The 17,234-nt window shown below is 38.4% G+C and overlaps 1 protein-coding gene across 3 annotated transcripts in view; it reads right to left on the bottom strand.

Annotated features, from left to right (window-relative positions):
• Positions 1-17,234, bottom strand: part of NALCN (sodium leak channel, non-selective) — a 204,643-nt gene extending 187,409 nt beyond the window's left edge. For 2 of the 3 annotated variants that reach the window (XM_072346553.1, XM_072346568.1), the window contains exons 1-3: positions 17,088-17,234; positions 7,205-7,351; positions 4,340-4,522 (exon numbers count right to left, since the gene is read on the bottom strand). In XM_072346553.1, coding sequence (XP_072202654.1) covers positions 4,340-4,522; positions 7,205-7,312 — 291 coding nt within the window. In that variant the 5' untranslated portion in view covers positions 7,313-7,351; positions 17,088-17,234. Of the gene's footprint in view, positions 1-4,339; positions 4,523-7,204; positions 7,352-17,041 lie in introns of all 3 variants that reach the window. The other variant, XM_072346562.1, reaches the window with a different exon arrangement.

Below are 17,234 nucleotides of genomic sequence, written 5' to 3'. Positions count from 1 at the left end.
ATTTTGTAATTTTGCTATCAGTATTCCAGAATTAATTTAGAATTCAAGTGTCAAATTATATTGTAAGTAACAGACTTGGTCTATTTCTCTATCTCATAAAACTTTGCAACTCAGTACAAGATGGTTTTAATGTTTGTATGTATGTTTTATAGAATGTAGATAGCCCAACACTGCACAAATGGTCGTACAATTTTATAACACCTCAGTCAGTAAGAAATTATGGCCTGAACTGCATTTTTCAGAGATGAATTTCTATGGTAGAGATGTTATTAATGTTTGTTTAAGACTATGAGTAGCAACAATAGTCTATAATACTAAAAACAATTATAATAGTATCATGTCGTAAGCTCTTCAGGCTTTTCTTCCCAGATAGTGCCTATATACACAATTCAATGTGACTGCACTTTTATCCCTGTTTCAGTTCTTTCAGAAGAGTCATTTCAGCATAACAAACACCTATTAGAAGTCAACAGCATACGATAATGTGATAATAAGAAATACCAACATACTGTTTTGAAAACGAAAGTACTTCAGACCCTGATTTCACCTGACTTATTTAATGTCTGTATTTCATGCCTCTTGCCTGCATATATGTGAATACTGAAGGTGGTAGATGCCGATATGAGTATTGCCTTTGAATTCCTCTGACTGAATCTTGTCAAATAGGACAAGCAATGACCATTATTCACAAGGTACAGGCAGCCCAAATTTTAAATAGATTCAACTAGCACAGAATAATTATTCAGGAGGAAACTTGAGCACTAGAAGACACAATGTCATGGCAACATCTCAGTTTAACTTTCCTTCTGGCATAACAAAGCACTTGGATGGATGCATCACTTTATTTTCTCACTTAGTTACACAGGGTAAAGAGAATCTTTTTTACAGAGAAAAGGCTAGAATTTTCAGAAGCTACCTTTTCTAAACCCCCAGGGAACCAGAGGAAGTAAGTTTATGATTTGTTCTCAGAAGGTGTTAATTAGACATGACTTAACATTTTCAAATATCTTCTTAGCTCAGCTATACTTATACTGTTACAAATTGAGACTTAAGTGGATTTTACCTATCTTTCCCATAAATCAGATTTATGTCTGGACCAAAATTTTGCATTTATCAAGGTTGAAAAGTTTGTTAGCACTTCAAATCCAAAGGCTCTACAGAATTACTGATTGATGGTGAAGTTCAGTAGAATCATAAAGCAATATATTAATTGAACCTGTGTTCTCTAAAAGTTTTGAATGCACTTAAATCAGGACCATAACTCATAGACAATTTCTCTTCAATAAAGATGTTTCATATGCAATACCTTTAACGTATGTTAATAGGCTTCTAAACAGTGCTGTATTTTACTTCGATTGCCATTATGTCCATAGGCAATTATGTTCTTGGCAGAGTTATAGTAATAATAACTGAAGCAATATTTTCCCTAGAATCAATAATCCAAAGAACAAATAGAATAATTCACTTAAATGGATTATTCATTGATTAACATTCAAAGAAACATGTAGGTAGCATATTAAAAGAAAACTAATTTAATAGCTCACACAAATTAAGGCTAATTCTATTCTAACATTATTTTATGAAGATTACTGTATATAATGCAAGTTCACATAGTTCAGCTACAATTCATCCCTATTCACATCAGTAGGGCAGCCAGCAGGCCCAGTAAAGTAACCTTTTCCCTTTAATTAGAACTTGCGAGACCACATTCACACCTCGTTTTGAGCTGAGTTGAGGTTGGGACTCCCCAGTACAGGAAAGACATAGATATAATGGAGCTAGTCTAGCAGAAGACCACTGAAAAGGGTAGGAAGTCAGGATGAGTGACATGGATCTGTTGAGCTTTTACAATCATTGAATCATCGAATCACCATGGTTGGAAAAGACCCACATGATCACCCAGTCTAACCATCCACCCATCACCAGTAGTTCTCAATAAACCATATCCCTCAACACAACATCCAAATGTTCCTTGAACACCTCCAGGGTCAGTGACCCCACCACCTCACTGGGCAGCCCATTCCACTGCCTGACCACTCTTTCAGAGAAGTAATATTTTCTAATGTCCAGCCTAAATCTCTCCTGGCACAGCTTGAAGCCATTTCCTCTGGTCCTATCACCAGTTATACAAGAGAAGAGGCCAACCTCCAGCTTACAACAACCTCGCTTCAGATAATTATGAAGAGCAATGAGGTCTCCTCTGAGCCACCTCTTCTCCAGACTGAACAATCCTAGCTGCTTAAGCCTCTCCTCATAAAGCCTGTGCTCCAGACCCCTGTCTGGCTTTGTTGCCCTTCTTTGAACGTGCTCCAGAAGAGAAAGTGGAGGGGAGAGTTTCCTGCTGTCTGCACCTGTCTCATCAGGGGATACAGAGAAGATGGAGTGAAACTCTTGGAGGTCCACAGAGGTGACACAAGATACAGTGCACTCAAGGTAGAACATAAATATTCTGATTAAGTATTAGGGAAGCATACTTTTTGCATGATCAAATCCTGGAGCAGGCTTCCTAGAAAGCTTGTGGAATCTCCATCTGCAGAGGAGTCTACAATTTGTGTGGACACAACAGTGGACAACTTAATCTAACAGGATCTGCCCTGGGCAGCAGGTTGGACTACGTGACTTTTGAAAGTCCCCTTCAAACCTAAACCAGTCTACAACACCATAAATAGCACAAAAGAGAGCAATTCATTAAAGTGTAACTGCATTTAGTGTTGAATGCTATAATACATTAATTGTAAGCAAATACTCATTTGTTAAAATAACAATAAATGCAGTAACAATAAATGCAGTTAGTTTCTACTTTATCTTTTCCCAACAGTGGTTATGCATAATCTGTATTACCATACTTTTATCCCATAGAGGAAGAGTAAAATGTCAGTGTGAAAATCAAGTAATCTGCATCCTTATTTATACATGTATAACACAATTCAGGACAGTGGAACAAACTCCAGACTGCTATTCATTCTCTGAGGACAAACTCATCAGATGTGCTTCAAAGATAAGTTCATAATATCCACAAAAATAACAATTTAAACAACCTAATGAAAGATATTAGAATATGCATCAATATGTTATTTGTTGCCCCTAGGTGTTGACTGTGAGCGAAGCTGGTATTTCCATACACAAAGGCTGAGAAAACAAGCTTGGTACAAAAGTCATGCTGTTGGCCATCCATTTCTCTCCTTCTGCTATAATATTTACATACCTATTTCTTTGTAAAGTCCATGCTGGCTACAATAGTAACTCATTAACTCTGCACTGTTCGAATGCTCGCATTGGTCACTAATTCCCCATTTGTGAGCCTCTTTGTCCTCATAACCACCTGCCTAATGGATATCTCTGAATAATCAATAGCTTGCAGCCAGAAATACCACTTCACAAAGGATTACTTTGGCTTTACATAAAATGAGAATATTTTATCAGAATCATCTTGTTTCAGTAACTTTCCTAAATACTAATATTAATAATGCTCCAACTTTTACTATTAAAATTCTTTATATACGATGGCATAACAGCTTAGTTTGGCAGCGAACAAAAAGTGCTACCCACAAACTCAGAAGAAACTGAAGAGCTAACTAGAACTTGTCTGGAGTCACCAGACACAGTGACTATATGCTCCCTGCAGTAGTGATAAAACTGTATTGTTAACAAGCACCACAGATGTATTTTACTATGTATAAGACAAACTTGTTTTTGTTTTTTTGTTTGTTTTACTGAAGACTAGAAACAATCAGTAAAATAATTCTAAAAACTGATGACCACTGAAAAATTATGCAGGTTAATACTCTCCCATATCATACCTACCCATACAAGCTAGTACAGCAACAACAGTAAATATATGATAACAGAATCATTTGTTTACCTATTAAGGAAAAAAATACAGTAAAGAAAGATTGCATTTTCATTCAGCTCACAGTAGGACATAAAGCTCTCATTTAAATAAAGCAACCACACAACAAAATATCCAGTCTTGTGAAAAGGCAATCCAAGTTCTATATCAATATATGCATCTCCAGACATTTACAAAAGATTATTGCTAATGTAAATGCCGATTATTCTGTTTTTCATTCTTTAAATTAATACAATGAAACTAACTATTTCTTAGTAGGAACCCATTAATATGAATGGGTTAATATTAAATTTAGGTGGAGATTAACTATGCAGTAAAGTCACGTATTTCTTGAGCTGTCTTTTCTCTTTATATTCCACGTTGTTGCTTGCAGCTAAGAACAATCATAGCAAAAGGAACTGAGAAGTTATGAAAGAAAGATCAGATGTCAGTGGTATGTACTCATCTCAATTTTCTTGAGCATATATAGGTTAATTTCCAAATACTTACCTTAACTATGCCACGGATATGCATTTTTGCTATCATCTCTGCAGTGTAAAGAAACATCAGTAGAGTGTCAAGAGCAAATGTCACATACTGGAGAGGAGGATAATGCTCAAAAGTCTTTGGAGTGTTCATACAAACAGAAATAACACTGATGATGGCACAGATTCGTAATAAAGAGTGCACCCACTGGAAATGAAAAAAAAAGACATTGCAAGTTTGCATTAATGTTTAAAACAAGCTCAAATATTTATCCCCTCTAACTTGTACTGACACTTCTTGTAAACACACATTCGTGGTTTTCTTTTACATCACGATGCACATACTTAAGGTCCTAATCTTAAAAGTAAGCACTCTTGACTTTTTGAAATATACAAAACAAGTCATTAATTATGTAATATGGGAGACTGTATAATTCACAAACCAAGTATTAAGAGCCAGGAAGCTGAGAGTAAAGATTCTATCCTTTCCACTTTTGTAATCCTATTTATTTTAAAATGCAACTTGACACACTTTATATGTTGACAATATGTGATATTATTAAATGTTATAAATTAAATACATCAAATGAAAATATCCATGGAAAATTTTGATTTCCTATTTAGGTGAATTGATTTTTTAGTTGTTTTTGTTTGTTTGTTTGTTTTTTAAGATGAATTGATTTTATTTCAATTCATTATTCGAAAAAATGAACAGAGAGAGGCAAGGGATTAAAATCATCAGGATAAATATAGAAAAAGACTGTCACAGAAAACAGCTTTTTCTATATCAGGATACATTTTTGTTCAAAACAAGTTTTGTTCCTGTAAGAGAACAGTGCATTTCTAAGGCTACTTAAGTCTCCATCTCACAACAGTCATTATTAATAAGGCTATATTCAGTGCCAACCACACTGGGAGGTCTAATGAGAAAGCAGAATGTATCAGTGTAAGGGTTTAGCACTGGATTTTATTTTTTTGCTTTTAAATCAAAACACCGCTGAAACATCTTGAAGCCGGACAAGGGTAATGAATCAGAGTTGGTAGGGTCAAATCTTTCAGAAGAAAAAAAAAAGACACTCAGCAAGCAAAAAATTACCAAAATACACAAAAAAGAACCCTGAGATATAAAAGTGAATTAAAACAAATTTGCAGAAAAAAATGATACAGTCATTCACACCAGCTCACACCTTCTGATAGCAAGAGATGAACAGAACATTTATTTCATTTAGTGCTCATCTAAATGTAATCAAATTTGACCTGAATCGAATACTTTTTTTGTTTGCCCAAATGAATAACCCAAAAGTGGAAGGCATCTGATGCATTGCTTTGTGTCCCTTTTATACAAACATTGCCTTAAACCTTGCATTAATTGAAAAGAAATGACATAAACAGCAAAGTTTTGCTCATATATAAACTTCTTGTCAGGCTTAGTAAAATTTTAATATTGTACATACTGAGCAATAGGCACCTAGTTTAGCAATATGACAAGAAAAAAGCTGAATACCATGCACTAAGAAACACATGTAAATAACCCTGCATATATTCCTGCAATAACATTTTGAGCTAATTAAAAAATTCGATGTGAACATTCTTTTTTAAACTAGTTACCATGAATAGTTATTTGTATTGTTGTAAATGATTTACATGTTAAGAGCTGGGAGCAAAGCAATATGGATATGAGATCCATAATGCAGTGGATGTGATAGTTTCATTAAAAGAAAGTCATGCCAACAACAGGTATTTATTTTAGGATATTTTACTTTCTGCTTTCACATAATTTTTCTTTAGGAGATGCACAGAAATGCCTTCCTATGAAACCATGAATCATTCAAATAACATAGGAATCCCAGATGCACTCTGCCTGTTGAAGTAAGTGATCATAACAACCATATTAATGTGGCTAAGGCATTCTCTTAATCCTGCGCATTCTGCTAATAGCTCTTCTCGTAATGAAACAATCTCCTGTTTCAAGTCACCAGACAATTCCACACTTACCTATTGTGTAGGGCACATTGTAGGTCAAATTGTACTAGAAAAATATGAGCTGTACTTGAAAATAAACAGTCTAAACACACTTCTATATTCATGAGAGACATAAAAAAAGGAGATTTGAAAGCCAAAGCTATCAACTGATGGTTACCATATCAACAATGAAATGCTCTTTTTGACATTCTCTTCAAAAGCTCATTTTGCAGACTTCACTTCTACTTTTAACAAATATGTAGGAAACAGAGACATTGAAAAGGTAGCTGTGTAAAACAGCAATCAGTATATCAAAGAATCACAGAATTGTAGGGATTGGAAGGGACCATCAAGTCCAACCTCCCTTCAAAGCAGGTTCCCTACATCAGGCTGCACAGGTAGGTGTCCAGGAGGATCTTGAATATCTCCAGAGGAGAATCCACAACCTCCCTGGGTAGCCTGTTTCAGTGCTCTGTCACCCTTACCATGAAGAAGCTCTTTTGCATATTTGTGTGGAACTTCCTATGTTCCAGTTTATGGCCATTTCCCCTTGTCCCGTCCCCACACATCACTGAAAAGAGGTTGGCCATATCACTTTGCCTCCCACACTTAAGATATCTATAAAAATTACTAAGATCCCCTGCCAGCCTTTTTTTTTTTCTCATGGCTGAACAGACCCAGGTTGATGGATTTGATTGTTATTTGTTCATCCCCATCACCTCTGCATGAAAAACCAGCCTTTTGACTTAATTTCTGAGTTTCTGCAAAAAATAACAATAAAAATAATAAAAAATAGAACTTACAGATTAGCAGCTATAGCTCAATGACTGTTTCTGACTACTGTTTCAGAACTTTTCTTAGAAGTCATATTTCAACAATATAAGTTGCATTTAACTTACAATTAATAACCCTGGAAAAAGATACTTACTGGCTTGTTAATCCACAGAATATCTGCATTGTCTGACAAAGATTCATCGGGACCAAAATCTGTAACTGGCTGGGCTTCCACCCTTGAACTCTGTTTCCTTTTCAGCATCCTGAAGTTAACTTTTGTTATCTATGATCATGAAATGTCCTTGGGGAGAAAAAAAGAAAAAAGACATTAATTCACCAAAACTATTTTATGATGCCTTTTTGAGCAGTTTTATAACTAAGCTAAAGCACTTTCTGTCATGGTTTTGCAATTTTGTAATTGTAAATTGTAAACAGAATTGCAGAATCACAGAAGTTGTAAGAGATCTCAAGGGATCATTGATTCCAGCTTCCCTGCTAGAGCAGGTACCCTACAATGGGTCACACAGGTAGGTATTGGTCTTGAATATCTCCATGTAAGGAGACTCCACAACCTCTCTGAGCAACCTTCTCCAGTGCTCCTACACCCTTACTGTAAAGAAGTTCTTCCACATGTTAGTACAGAACTTCCTATGTTCAAGTTTCAGGCCATTACTCCTTGTGCTACACACCACCAAAAAGAGCCTGGCCTCATCCGCTTGCATCCCACCTCCCTTTAAATATTTGTAAATATTTATCAGATCCCCTATCAGTTTTCTCCAGGCTGAACAGACCTAGATTACCTAGCCTTTCCTCATGGGAGATGCTCCAGGCTTTGTGACCCTCCACTGGACTCCCTGTAGGGATTTCCTGTTGTTTTTTTACAGAGGAGCTCAGAATTGGATACAGTAGTCTAAATGTGTCTTCATCAGGGCAAGGTAGAGGGGGAGAATCACCTGCTGAACACACTCTTTTTATTGCATCCCAGGATGCCACTGGCCTTTTAGGCCACAAGAGCATGCTGCTGGCTCATGGCCAACCTGTTGTCCACCAGGACCTCTAGGTCCTCCCCAGAGATCATCTCCAGCAGATCATCCCCTAACCTGTACTGATGCATGGGTTTATTCCTCCCTGGGTCAAAGGCTCTATACTTGCTTTTATTAAACCTCTTCAGATTCCTCTCTGCCCAGCTTTCCAGTCTGTCCAGGTCTTGTTGAATGGAAACATAACCTTTAGGTGTGCTGGCCAATCCTCCCAGCTATGTATCATCAGCAAACTTGCTGGGGGTGGATTCTATCCCTTCAGTCAGGTAACTGATGAAGATGCTGAACAAGACCAAACCCAGAACCAGCCCCTGGGGAACACTACTAGTTACAGGCCTCCAACTGGACTCTGCACTGCTGATGACAACTCTCTGCTCTGAGCTCGGTCAGTCAGCCAGTTTTCAACCCACCTCACCATCCACTCATCTATCCCACATTTTCTAAGTTTCAAAACAAGGATGTTGTGAGATTTTGGTTTCATGCCAAAAAATTTTTGTATTTATTAACAGGATCTTCATTTTAATAAAAAGTTTTGCCTATATAAATCAGTGACATGACTCTCAGTTTATGCCAATTTACTTGAAAGTATGCAGCTCACACAATTACAAGAAACCCAGTAGCACTGTCAGAAAATTCAGACCAATATGCGAAGGCAGCTATTACTGTGAACTTAAATCCAAAGTAATCATTGGATGGATTTAACCTGAAGCCATTTAATTTTATGGTGACACTTCCATTTATTATACTAGGCTAAGATAAAGCCCAATAAGCCAAAGGCAAACAGGAGATCTTAAGTAGCAAACAGATGTTATTGTTCTTTACTGAAATCAAAAGAGTCTTTTTGCTATGTACTTTTACTATTAGCATGCATTTTTCTAATACTTCTCTTTAATGTCAGTAGTGCTAGAAAGCTAACAGTGGGAGAGTTGGCTGTCTCTGGGGCTTATTTTGATACATGGGAGCAGAGAGCAAAACGTGCTGTTTCCACAAGATTAGGCAGAGTTTGGACATTCCTGCTGGGGTGGCACAGAGGCTGAGCCTTCTAGAGGCCTCAGCAATGCAAGAAGAAACCACTACAAGCCACAAGTGCAGAAAGGAAATCTAGATCTTAGTATCAGCTTTCCCCCAGACAACATGCATCCCCAAATCTGAATAGACACAAAGAGCTGATGATGCATTCTCCCAAGAAATCACAGCCTACCCAGAAGGGATCACAGGGCTTACACAGAAACTGTCTTTCATGAAATGAAAGGAATGGTTTTCCAGAAAGGTGAAGGGGAAGAAGAAAGCAAGATCTTGAGTCTTATTATAGACCTTTACCCCAGGCCAAACCTGGCTTGTAGGTGACACTAGACTTCCAAAAAGATTGTCAGCACTAGTGCAAAATACATGAAAGCTACAAGTTGTCCATCAAATATCACAAGGTATGGTCATGACTGCATCAGGAATGCCAAAGAAACTGCCCTTGGTGAGTTGGAAGAGGTAGTGAGTTCAAGACTACCGAAGTGCTTGTGTGGTTGGCCTCAACTTGGCTTGTCACCACACAGACTGCTGCTTCTCACCCACTTGGCACCCGTACACTCCCAGCTATCTCTTCACTATTATGACAAGCATCACCAAATCACATTCTTCCAGCTTCCTCTGAATCTATCCCACTCTATTTTTATTTTTTTTTTCAGGTTTGCTCCATTCTCAGAAGAGTGCTTTGTGCTTTTTCCAATTATGTCTCTCCATATGTGAAGTCCTACTTGAAAGCTTTTCTGAGGTTTTTGGATTACTCTCCTTCATAGCTGCTAGTAAACTAAAACTCCTGGTCATGACAACTATATGATAAGCATGATCAGCCCATCTGCACCTTTCTCATATTTGCTGTTTAACAGTTAAAAACCTGGACCACTAGCTAAAAGTCTAGACCATCGATCTCAGTCTACATAGACCATAACAATGTAGGGTCTTCAGCTGAAGGAGCTGAAATTATCCAGTTCTGGGATGTTGGGTTTTTGTTTGTTTTGTGGTTTGTTTTTTGACCTTTCCTCCCCATCCCTCCCCCCCTCCCCCTCTTAATGAAACAGAAACTACGTAAAGGTACAAAATAAAGGACAACTTCTGACATCTTTATTCACGTTGGATGGTTAATCACAGTCACCTCATACAAGTGAAACTTACAAGCTGACATTAAGTATATGCAAATATTGCAAAATGAACATGATAGATTTATAGTCCTCCTCTAGCAAATGAAAGCTGCAGTACAAACATATACATACAAGTTGCCTGTTCTCTGAAGACTTGTGCTTGAGCTTCATGCTTCCACTTCCTTCCCATAAATAACATTGCTACTTTTTACTAAATTTTCCTTCTTTTTCCTATTTGTTTTCATGCCTAACGTAACAACATATTTTCTCTGTTTAGATCAAGTATAGCTAGAAATGCTTGAAGCCTCAGAAATGGTGTATTTTATTTTGAGGTCATGAAATTTTAAAATATCTACCCTTAGCACAGTAATAAGTTTACTGCAGTTTCTTTGGGGCTGCAGTTCTCAAGACCTAAGAAGGAAAAAATAGTACTTTCTAAAATGTTTCCTGCACGTTTCTTTGCAAACTTAAAAGTTAATCAGTCAATCAATAAAATATTATTTTTATGCTTAACCATTTCTGCAATTCCTAGTGTACTCTTAAGAAAACACTCACCATTAAATAAAGGATCAATAACATAAGTACAGTCAATAAGAGAATCATGAAAGAAGTCAGGATTTGAAAAATGAGCAATTGTTTTAAAGAGGACAATTCTTGAAGTGTCCATTTGGGAAATAAAGGAATTAATTATCAACTGTCCATTAGAGAGGATCTGTTGTTTTTATGTTTTTCTTAGAATTGCTCATATAGAAATCTGATGGGTAAGAAGACATCCAAATCCTTCTAAAGAAATCCCCATCTACCCTTATACCAAGTGACACCTTTCAGTTCAGTATCACATACTTAAATGTTATAACTAAAGGGATCAGAATTCTTTATAAGAAGTGGCCTTGAATAAATAAACTGCCATGCATATAAATCTAGCAGAAGAGAGGAAACGTTTATGGAATATAGGAACATTTTGTTTTAACTCTTGGACTGCAATCCATTTTGCATCTTTTCCTGTAAGTGGGAACTAAAATAAAGATGAATGAGAGGAAGGGAGCTGTTCAGGAACTCCTTCCAGCATGCACCATGCAGTGAGCACCACACCAAGCTGTGCTAATGGGGAGGCTGCAGTTCTCCCAAACCCTGACTATAAATCCACCCCTGCGGTTCCCCACATTGATTCTGACATACATCATTAGGTCCTTCTTTGATCACAACCTGTTATTAACATGAAAGGCCTAATAAATTCTCTGGGATGTATTTCTAGCTCCAGACTTTTTAAGAAATACAGGGTGCATGGAAAAGACAGGTTTTGGGACAAGAAAATACCATGGAATTCTGGGGTTACATTCACTTCAGACTTCTTTGGACCATTTCCTTTACAACAGCAATGAAAATCGGTAGCACAGATGCCAACCTTCTCAGGCAGGAATGAAGCCTATTTGCTTTTGAAACTCTCCTCTATTTTTAGAAAGAAAAACAAATTAAAGGAAGAGAACAAAACAGAATATTATTCACTCACTGTGCCCCCTCTGATCCATGTGGTCAGCCTGTTCTCCTTCTCACGAACAACCTTTTACTCCACCTGAGAACTAAATTTAATCGTACAGTAGATTTATCAACATTACACTAAATTTACAGCTTCTGCTGAAATGAAACTACACTAACACAATAGAGTGTTTTATATGTATGTATATATATAAAATAAACACAGTAAATTTAAAACTGACTGCGTGTAGGTAAAGAAAAGGTCTGAAGAGGGTTTAATCCTAGTTTGTGATATCCACACTAACCATAAGACACTTCTGCTGATGGAAGCTTTCACTTCCTACAAAAATCAAAAGACAAATTAACAAAAGTAGCTGATCCTACCCAACATCATAACCTGAGAACTCTGTGTCTTGTTTACCAAAAAAGAAAGTTTGCTGTATATAGCATATTCTGCTTGAGAAGTTCCTACTACAGACTCAGGGAAATGTGCTTATAAATGTTCTCTGATAGAAAGAAAGCAGTTGAAAAATGACTTCTCATAAAATAAACAGAAAAATAAAGCAGATATTCCTATCTAAGATTTATGGAGAGAGTTCAAAAATAAGACAAACTCTTGGAATCAGCAATGTCTGCTCTCCAGCATATTTCTGTCTCACAGTTTGTTGACTTGGTCACCTCAGTGCACAGCCTGAAGGTCCTCCCATGGCTGACCATTTGCCCAAGTATACTCTTCAATGCAAATTTTCTCTTGTTTGAAGGTGTGGACTCCAATTCACCTCTTCCCAGATTCAGAACACACAAAGAGTTCACTTAAACTTATAATAGAATAATTATCTTTCAACTTCTTACTATCTGTAGAAGCTGAAATATACCAAATATAAAATAGATGACAGGAAGAGGACATCAACATCCAAACATATAGCATGATGATAAAACATTTGTTCCATATTATATTAAAAACAAACAAAGAGACAAAAAACACACTGGAAGAAGGAAGAAATTGTTCTTAGCTCTCCCAGGCAACAAACAGGACCTGAGGAAATGGCCACAAGTTGTATCAGATGAGGTTTAAACTGGACATAAGAAGGAACTTTTTTCTCTCAGAGAGTGGTCAGGTACTGGAATGGCTGCCCAGGGAGGAGGTGGAGTCGCCATCCCTGGCAGTGCTCAAGAGGCATCTGGATAGGGAGCTAGGAGGTATGGTTTAGTGTTTTTTCTGTAGGGATGGTAAAGGGAGAATGGTTGTACTAGATGATCTTCTAGGTCCTTTCCAACCTTGTGATTCTATGATTACGTGGTTAAAGAAAAAGTCCATAGACATCTTCCTTCCCTCCTAACAAATTTTCCCTGTTCTTGCACTAGCTTTTCCCTCCATCCCTCCTATTGGGCACAGTTGAATGTACAAGATATTTCAAGGTCTGTTCTCAAGTACCAGAGCATCTAAAGTGAGACAATTATGTACATGACAGCACAGATACACTTTACTTTAGAAGGGTAAAGACAGAATTCCTAAGGATACAATCATATGACACATGACACTCTGAATGTTATTAACTTGTAACTAATTTCAAAGTAAAGCTTACACCCATGATTTTTTATCTTACGGTGGTATTATTATTCTATGTGATCAATTGTACCAATAAACCTCCTCATTATTTTACATGCAGCAGACTGTTAAATATTGAAAAGAAAAAAAAAAAAAAAAAAAGAAAGAAAAAAAAAAAAAAGTGAAGGAAATATCCGAAAAACCCCTTTCATTTCATTTCACATCATTTAGATACAGGTAAGAAAGAAGTGACAGTTGAACCCACTAATAGAACTCCAGACCAAAACTATCTCTCTGGGGTTCAACAATCAAGGAAAGTTTAACATTGGCTTGCGGCTGCCAGTGTTGCACCTGGAGAGCTCAGCTTGAAAAAAACCAGGCATCCAGGCTTTAGTTCTTTCCTCCTGACACTTTCCTGTGTAGTTTCTGGCTAAGGACAATGCTCATGCCATATTTAGTTCTTAGATTTAAGCTCTTCCTTCCAGCCATAGACAAAATGATTCGGACCACTCAGCAGGCAGAATCAAATATCAAATTGCATATTAATGCAGACCTCACATGACCAACATGTAAGCCTACCAGCACTGTTACACCACGTCATGCGACAAGTTCCTTTCCCAGGAAACCTTCCGACACAATTCTGGAGAACCTACACGTATCCACCTAATCAATGACCATCGTAATTTTATATAAAAGTGTTGTGTTTTCACATTTTTCAATTAAGAAACCAACAAAAACAAAACTGAAGATGATATTTCAGATGCTGTGGTTGTAATGATGATCACTGGTGGCGCAGAAGTTACATGTGGAGATTATACTGATGGCAGTATATTCCCTCTATGGATCCACAGTGTGATTTAACAACTATATTGCTTCAAATGTTCACTTCAAGTGCAGACCGCCCACCTATCACTTGCTGTCCCAAGATTAGTCTGCTGCAGTCTAGTCTATACAAAAACCCTTTAAAGGACAAAGTTGATGAAGAAATGCAAAAATGAGCTGTCAAGAGTCATACTAGAATAAAAAATGAAAATTAAAGAGCTATGTTCTGCGATTTGCTTTTGTGGTCTGTCCTTCTCTAGATGGAAATCACATTATATGTATGAAAGCAAGGGGACAGGGAGCAAGTTCGAGAGGATTCAGGGAGCAACCCATTCTTTATAAAGCAGCCCACATGGCATAATCTCCTATGAATGCTGCAGGAGATACATTTTGCAGGATTTTAAAAGAAGGCCTGAGGGCACCCTTCCCAGTATGATGAAGGGGTGGAAAGGAGTTTCTCTGTAGGCAGAAGGCTGGCAGCACGCCGGCCTAAGTGATTATTTTAATGTTGCTGGGATTTTGTTGTACCACTAATTACGCTCTATGGAGCCTACAACTTCGTGTACACATCTTTTCACTACTTAAATTGAAATACATTAAAATATAATTATTAGTGATTATATTCCTTCAGCACTGTTACAGTTCTTACTAAAGTAATTATTTAAAAAATCAGAATGAATTTCCCTTTCCAAATTCTTCCCTTTGTTTTAGGAATTGCCAGAAAAACAGCCAACTCCCATGTATTTTAAATGTGGAATTCTTAAAATAAGATCAAGACTCTTCCCTCTTCTTATCTTTTCTTTATGACAAACAAACTGACCTGTGATACTCGATCTCATTGCTGCAATAGAGCTCTTGCATGTTGCAGCCACGAACTTTAGAAACCTATTGCCATCTTCATAAACACAATGACTGAATGTTGTGCCCCAGGAATAAAAGGGCAAAGTTGTGAAGGTTTTATTTTGGGGAAAATATATATATATATGTATATATATATAAAACGGAAAGAAGAAACCACAGCATCACAGGCCAAATCAGGTTGAAAGGATTTACAGTGTCTCTAGTCTAATCTTCTGCTCAAGTGTGGTCAAATGTGATATCAGCCCATATTTGCACAGTCCTGAAAACCACCAAGGATAGAGACTGCTCAGTTTCTTTGGGCATCTTTTTCAACTGCTTAAGTATCCTCACAGAGGGTAAAAAGGGATGAAAGATGAGTATATCACAGATAGATCTGAGAAAATAAAGTTAGGGAAAATAGATAAACCAGTAGAAATAAAACAGTTTGAAACCATAGCCCAGAGATAGCGTGTCCCAAGACAAGACAACTACAGTGGTAAAGAAAAAAAAAAGAAAAGGACCAAAAAGGAATTAAAATGTCATTCAACCCATAATGTGCATATTAAGCTGATTTTCCTCTTCTGAAAAGACTTCAAGCTCAGTACCTACAGGAAAACCATGTCATTATCAAACCATGGAAATATTGTATTGGTAAAACAGTAAAAATAGGTTGATTTCATGAATACATTGACTCTGTTTAACTCATAAACGCATAAAAAAATCTTGTTTTCAACTGTCTGAATTCCTCAATAACATTGAGGAGAACCCCACATTCCAGAAGCCACCAACAGATCTATCTCATCATGATACACATCCAAGAAGGTATTCTCATCCTGGAAAATCACTGACTTCCCATTTCTTCCTGAGTTTGGTTCTATAGCCCAACACCTCCTGTATCAAAGCATGGTACTTCTTTCTTTGGAGTAAGGTTTTAAGGCCTGAAAGCCTACATGGTTCAAGACATAGGTTGGAATGAATGCCACACAGCTCCACATGGTGCTTATGGTGACGTCAGTGTCCAAAAGGAAGAAGTTAAAACAGTTTGGATGTTGGAAACTGGTATTCTCAGGTGTATCTCAAATGTGAATGAACTTTGGTGGACCAAGCTTCATAATAAAATAAAAAGATATGACAGACAATATGACCACGAGTCTATACTTCAATGCTGTTGATTGCCATGGCTTTAAAATTTCATTTTAAAAGCAGTGCACCTAAATGAAGCAATTAAATAATTCCCTCAGCCGTTCCTAAATGTTCCTAGAAGTACATTCATGGACTTGCAGCAGCCTTCTAGAAGCCTAGTAGACCAGCTCAAAGATGTTTTTTTAATCCATCCACGGATGTTTCTTAATTTTGTGATTTACACAGAAAAAAAAATAGTTCAAAGTTAGTATGTATTACTTCTTTTTTGGTTGCTTAGGGGGTTGGAGGGACATAGTGGCTGTAGAAGGAAATAAATAGAGGGAAAATGAAATGGGAAGTTGAGATGTCACGTCAAAAAAACGAAGACCTAAAGAGCATTTAGATAGCATTGTGTCCCTGTGAATATTTTCTTGTTGAGAGACTCAGAATGTAACACTACAACTGAAGAAAGCACAGCTAACTTAAAGGCTGATGAGAAACTAAAGGCCATCAGAAATCCCAGCTCTTCCTAGAAATGTGCTTTTGACATCAGGAGTGCAAAAACATAAGGATGCGAACACCAAATCCCAAATATGCCTTTCTCCACTGGACCAATGTAGACCCCAGACACCGACCACTGACTGCAGGAAGGCGCACTGCAGCTCAGCCTCTCTCCATTCACCCCGCACCCGGCGGCTGACCCAGTTGAGCGGGCCCCATGCCGGGCTCGGCGCGAACCACGCACCCGGCCTGCACAGTGCCGACACCCAGGCCCCGGACGCATTCCTGCCCCGCAGGCCGACGGCAAGCAGCCGCCCTCCCACTCCGCCCTGGCGCTGCCCCCTCCCACCGCGGGGCTCGGCAGGACGCGGCCCCTGCGATGCCCGGAGCCTCGGCCGGGCCTCTCGTCGCGCGTTCCGCCGGCGGCCTGGGAAGCGCGGCGGCAGTCAGCGGCGCTGGTTGAGCGGGGGGCCGGGGATGGAGCGGGGAGGAGCCGGGGGACACCGTACCGAGCCAGCGCCGCGTTGAGAGCCGCGCCCGATGCCTCCAACCTACCGCCAGCATCCGCCTTCATGGCGCGCTCAGAAGGGGCCGGCCCCGGCCCCCGCGGGTGTGTGAGGTGCTAGCGGTGTTTCGGCGACGGAGCGGGGGGAGCGGAGCGGAGCGGAGCCAGGCGGCCGCCCTCGGTCTCTCGGCAACGGC

This window comes from Excalfactoria chinensis, chromosome 1 (genome assembly GCF_039878825.1).
Source record: "Excalfactoria chinensis isolate bCotChi1 chromosome 1, bCotChi1.hap2, whole genome shotgun sequence".
NCBI classification, from domain to species: Eukaryota; Metazoa; Chordata; class Aves; order Galliformes; family Phasianidae; genus Excalfactoria; species Excalfactoria chinensis.
Note: the sequence above shows the minus strand (reverse complement) of the source record. Positions and strands in the feature narration are given on the sequence as shown.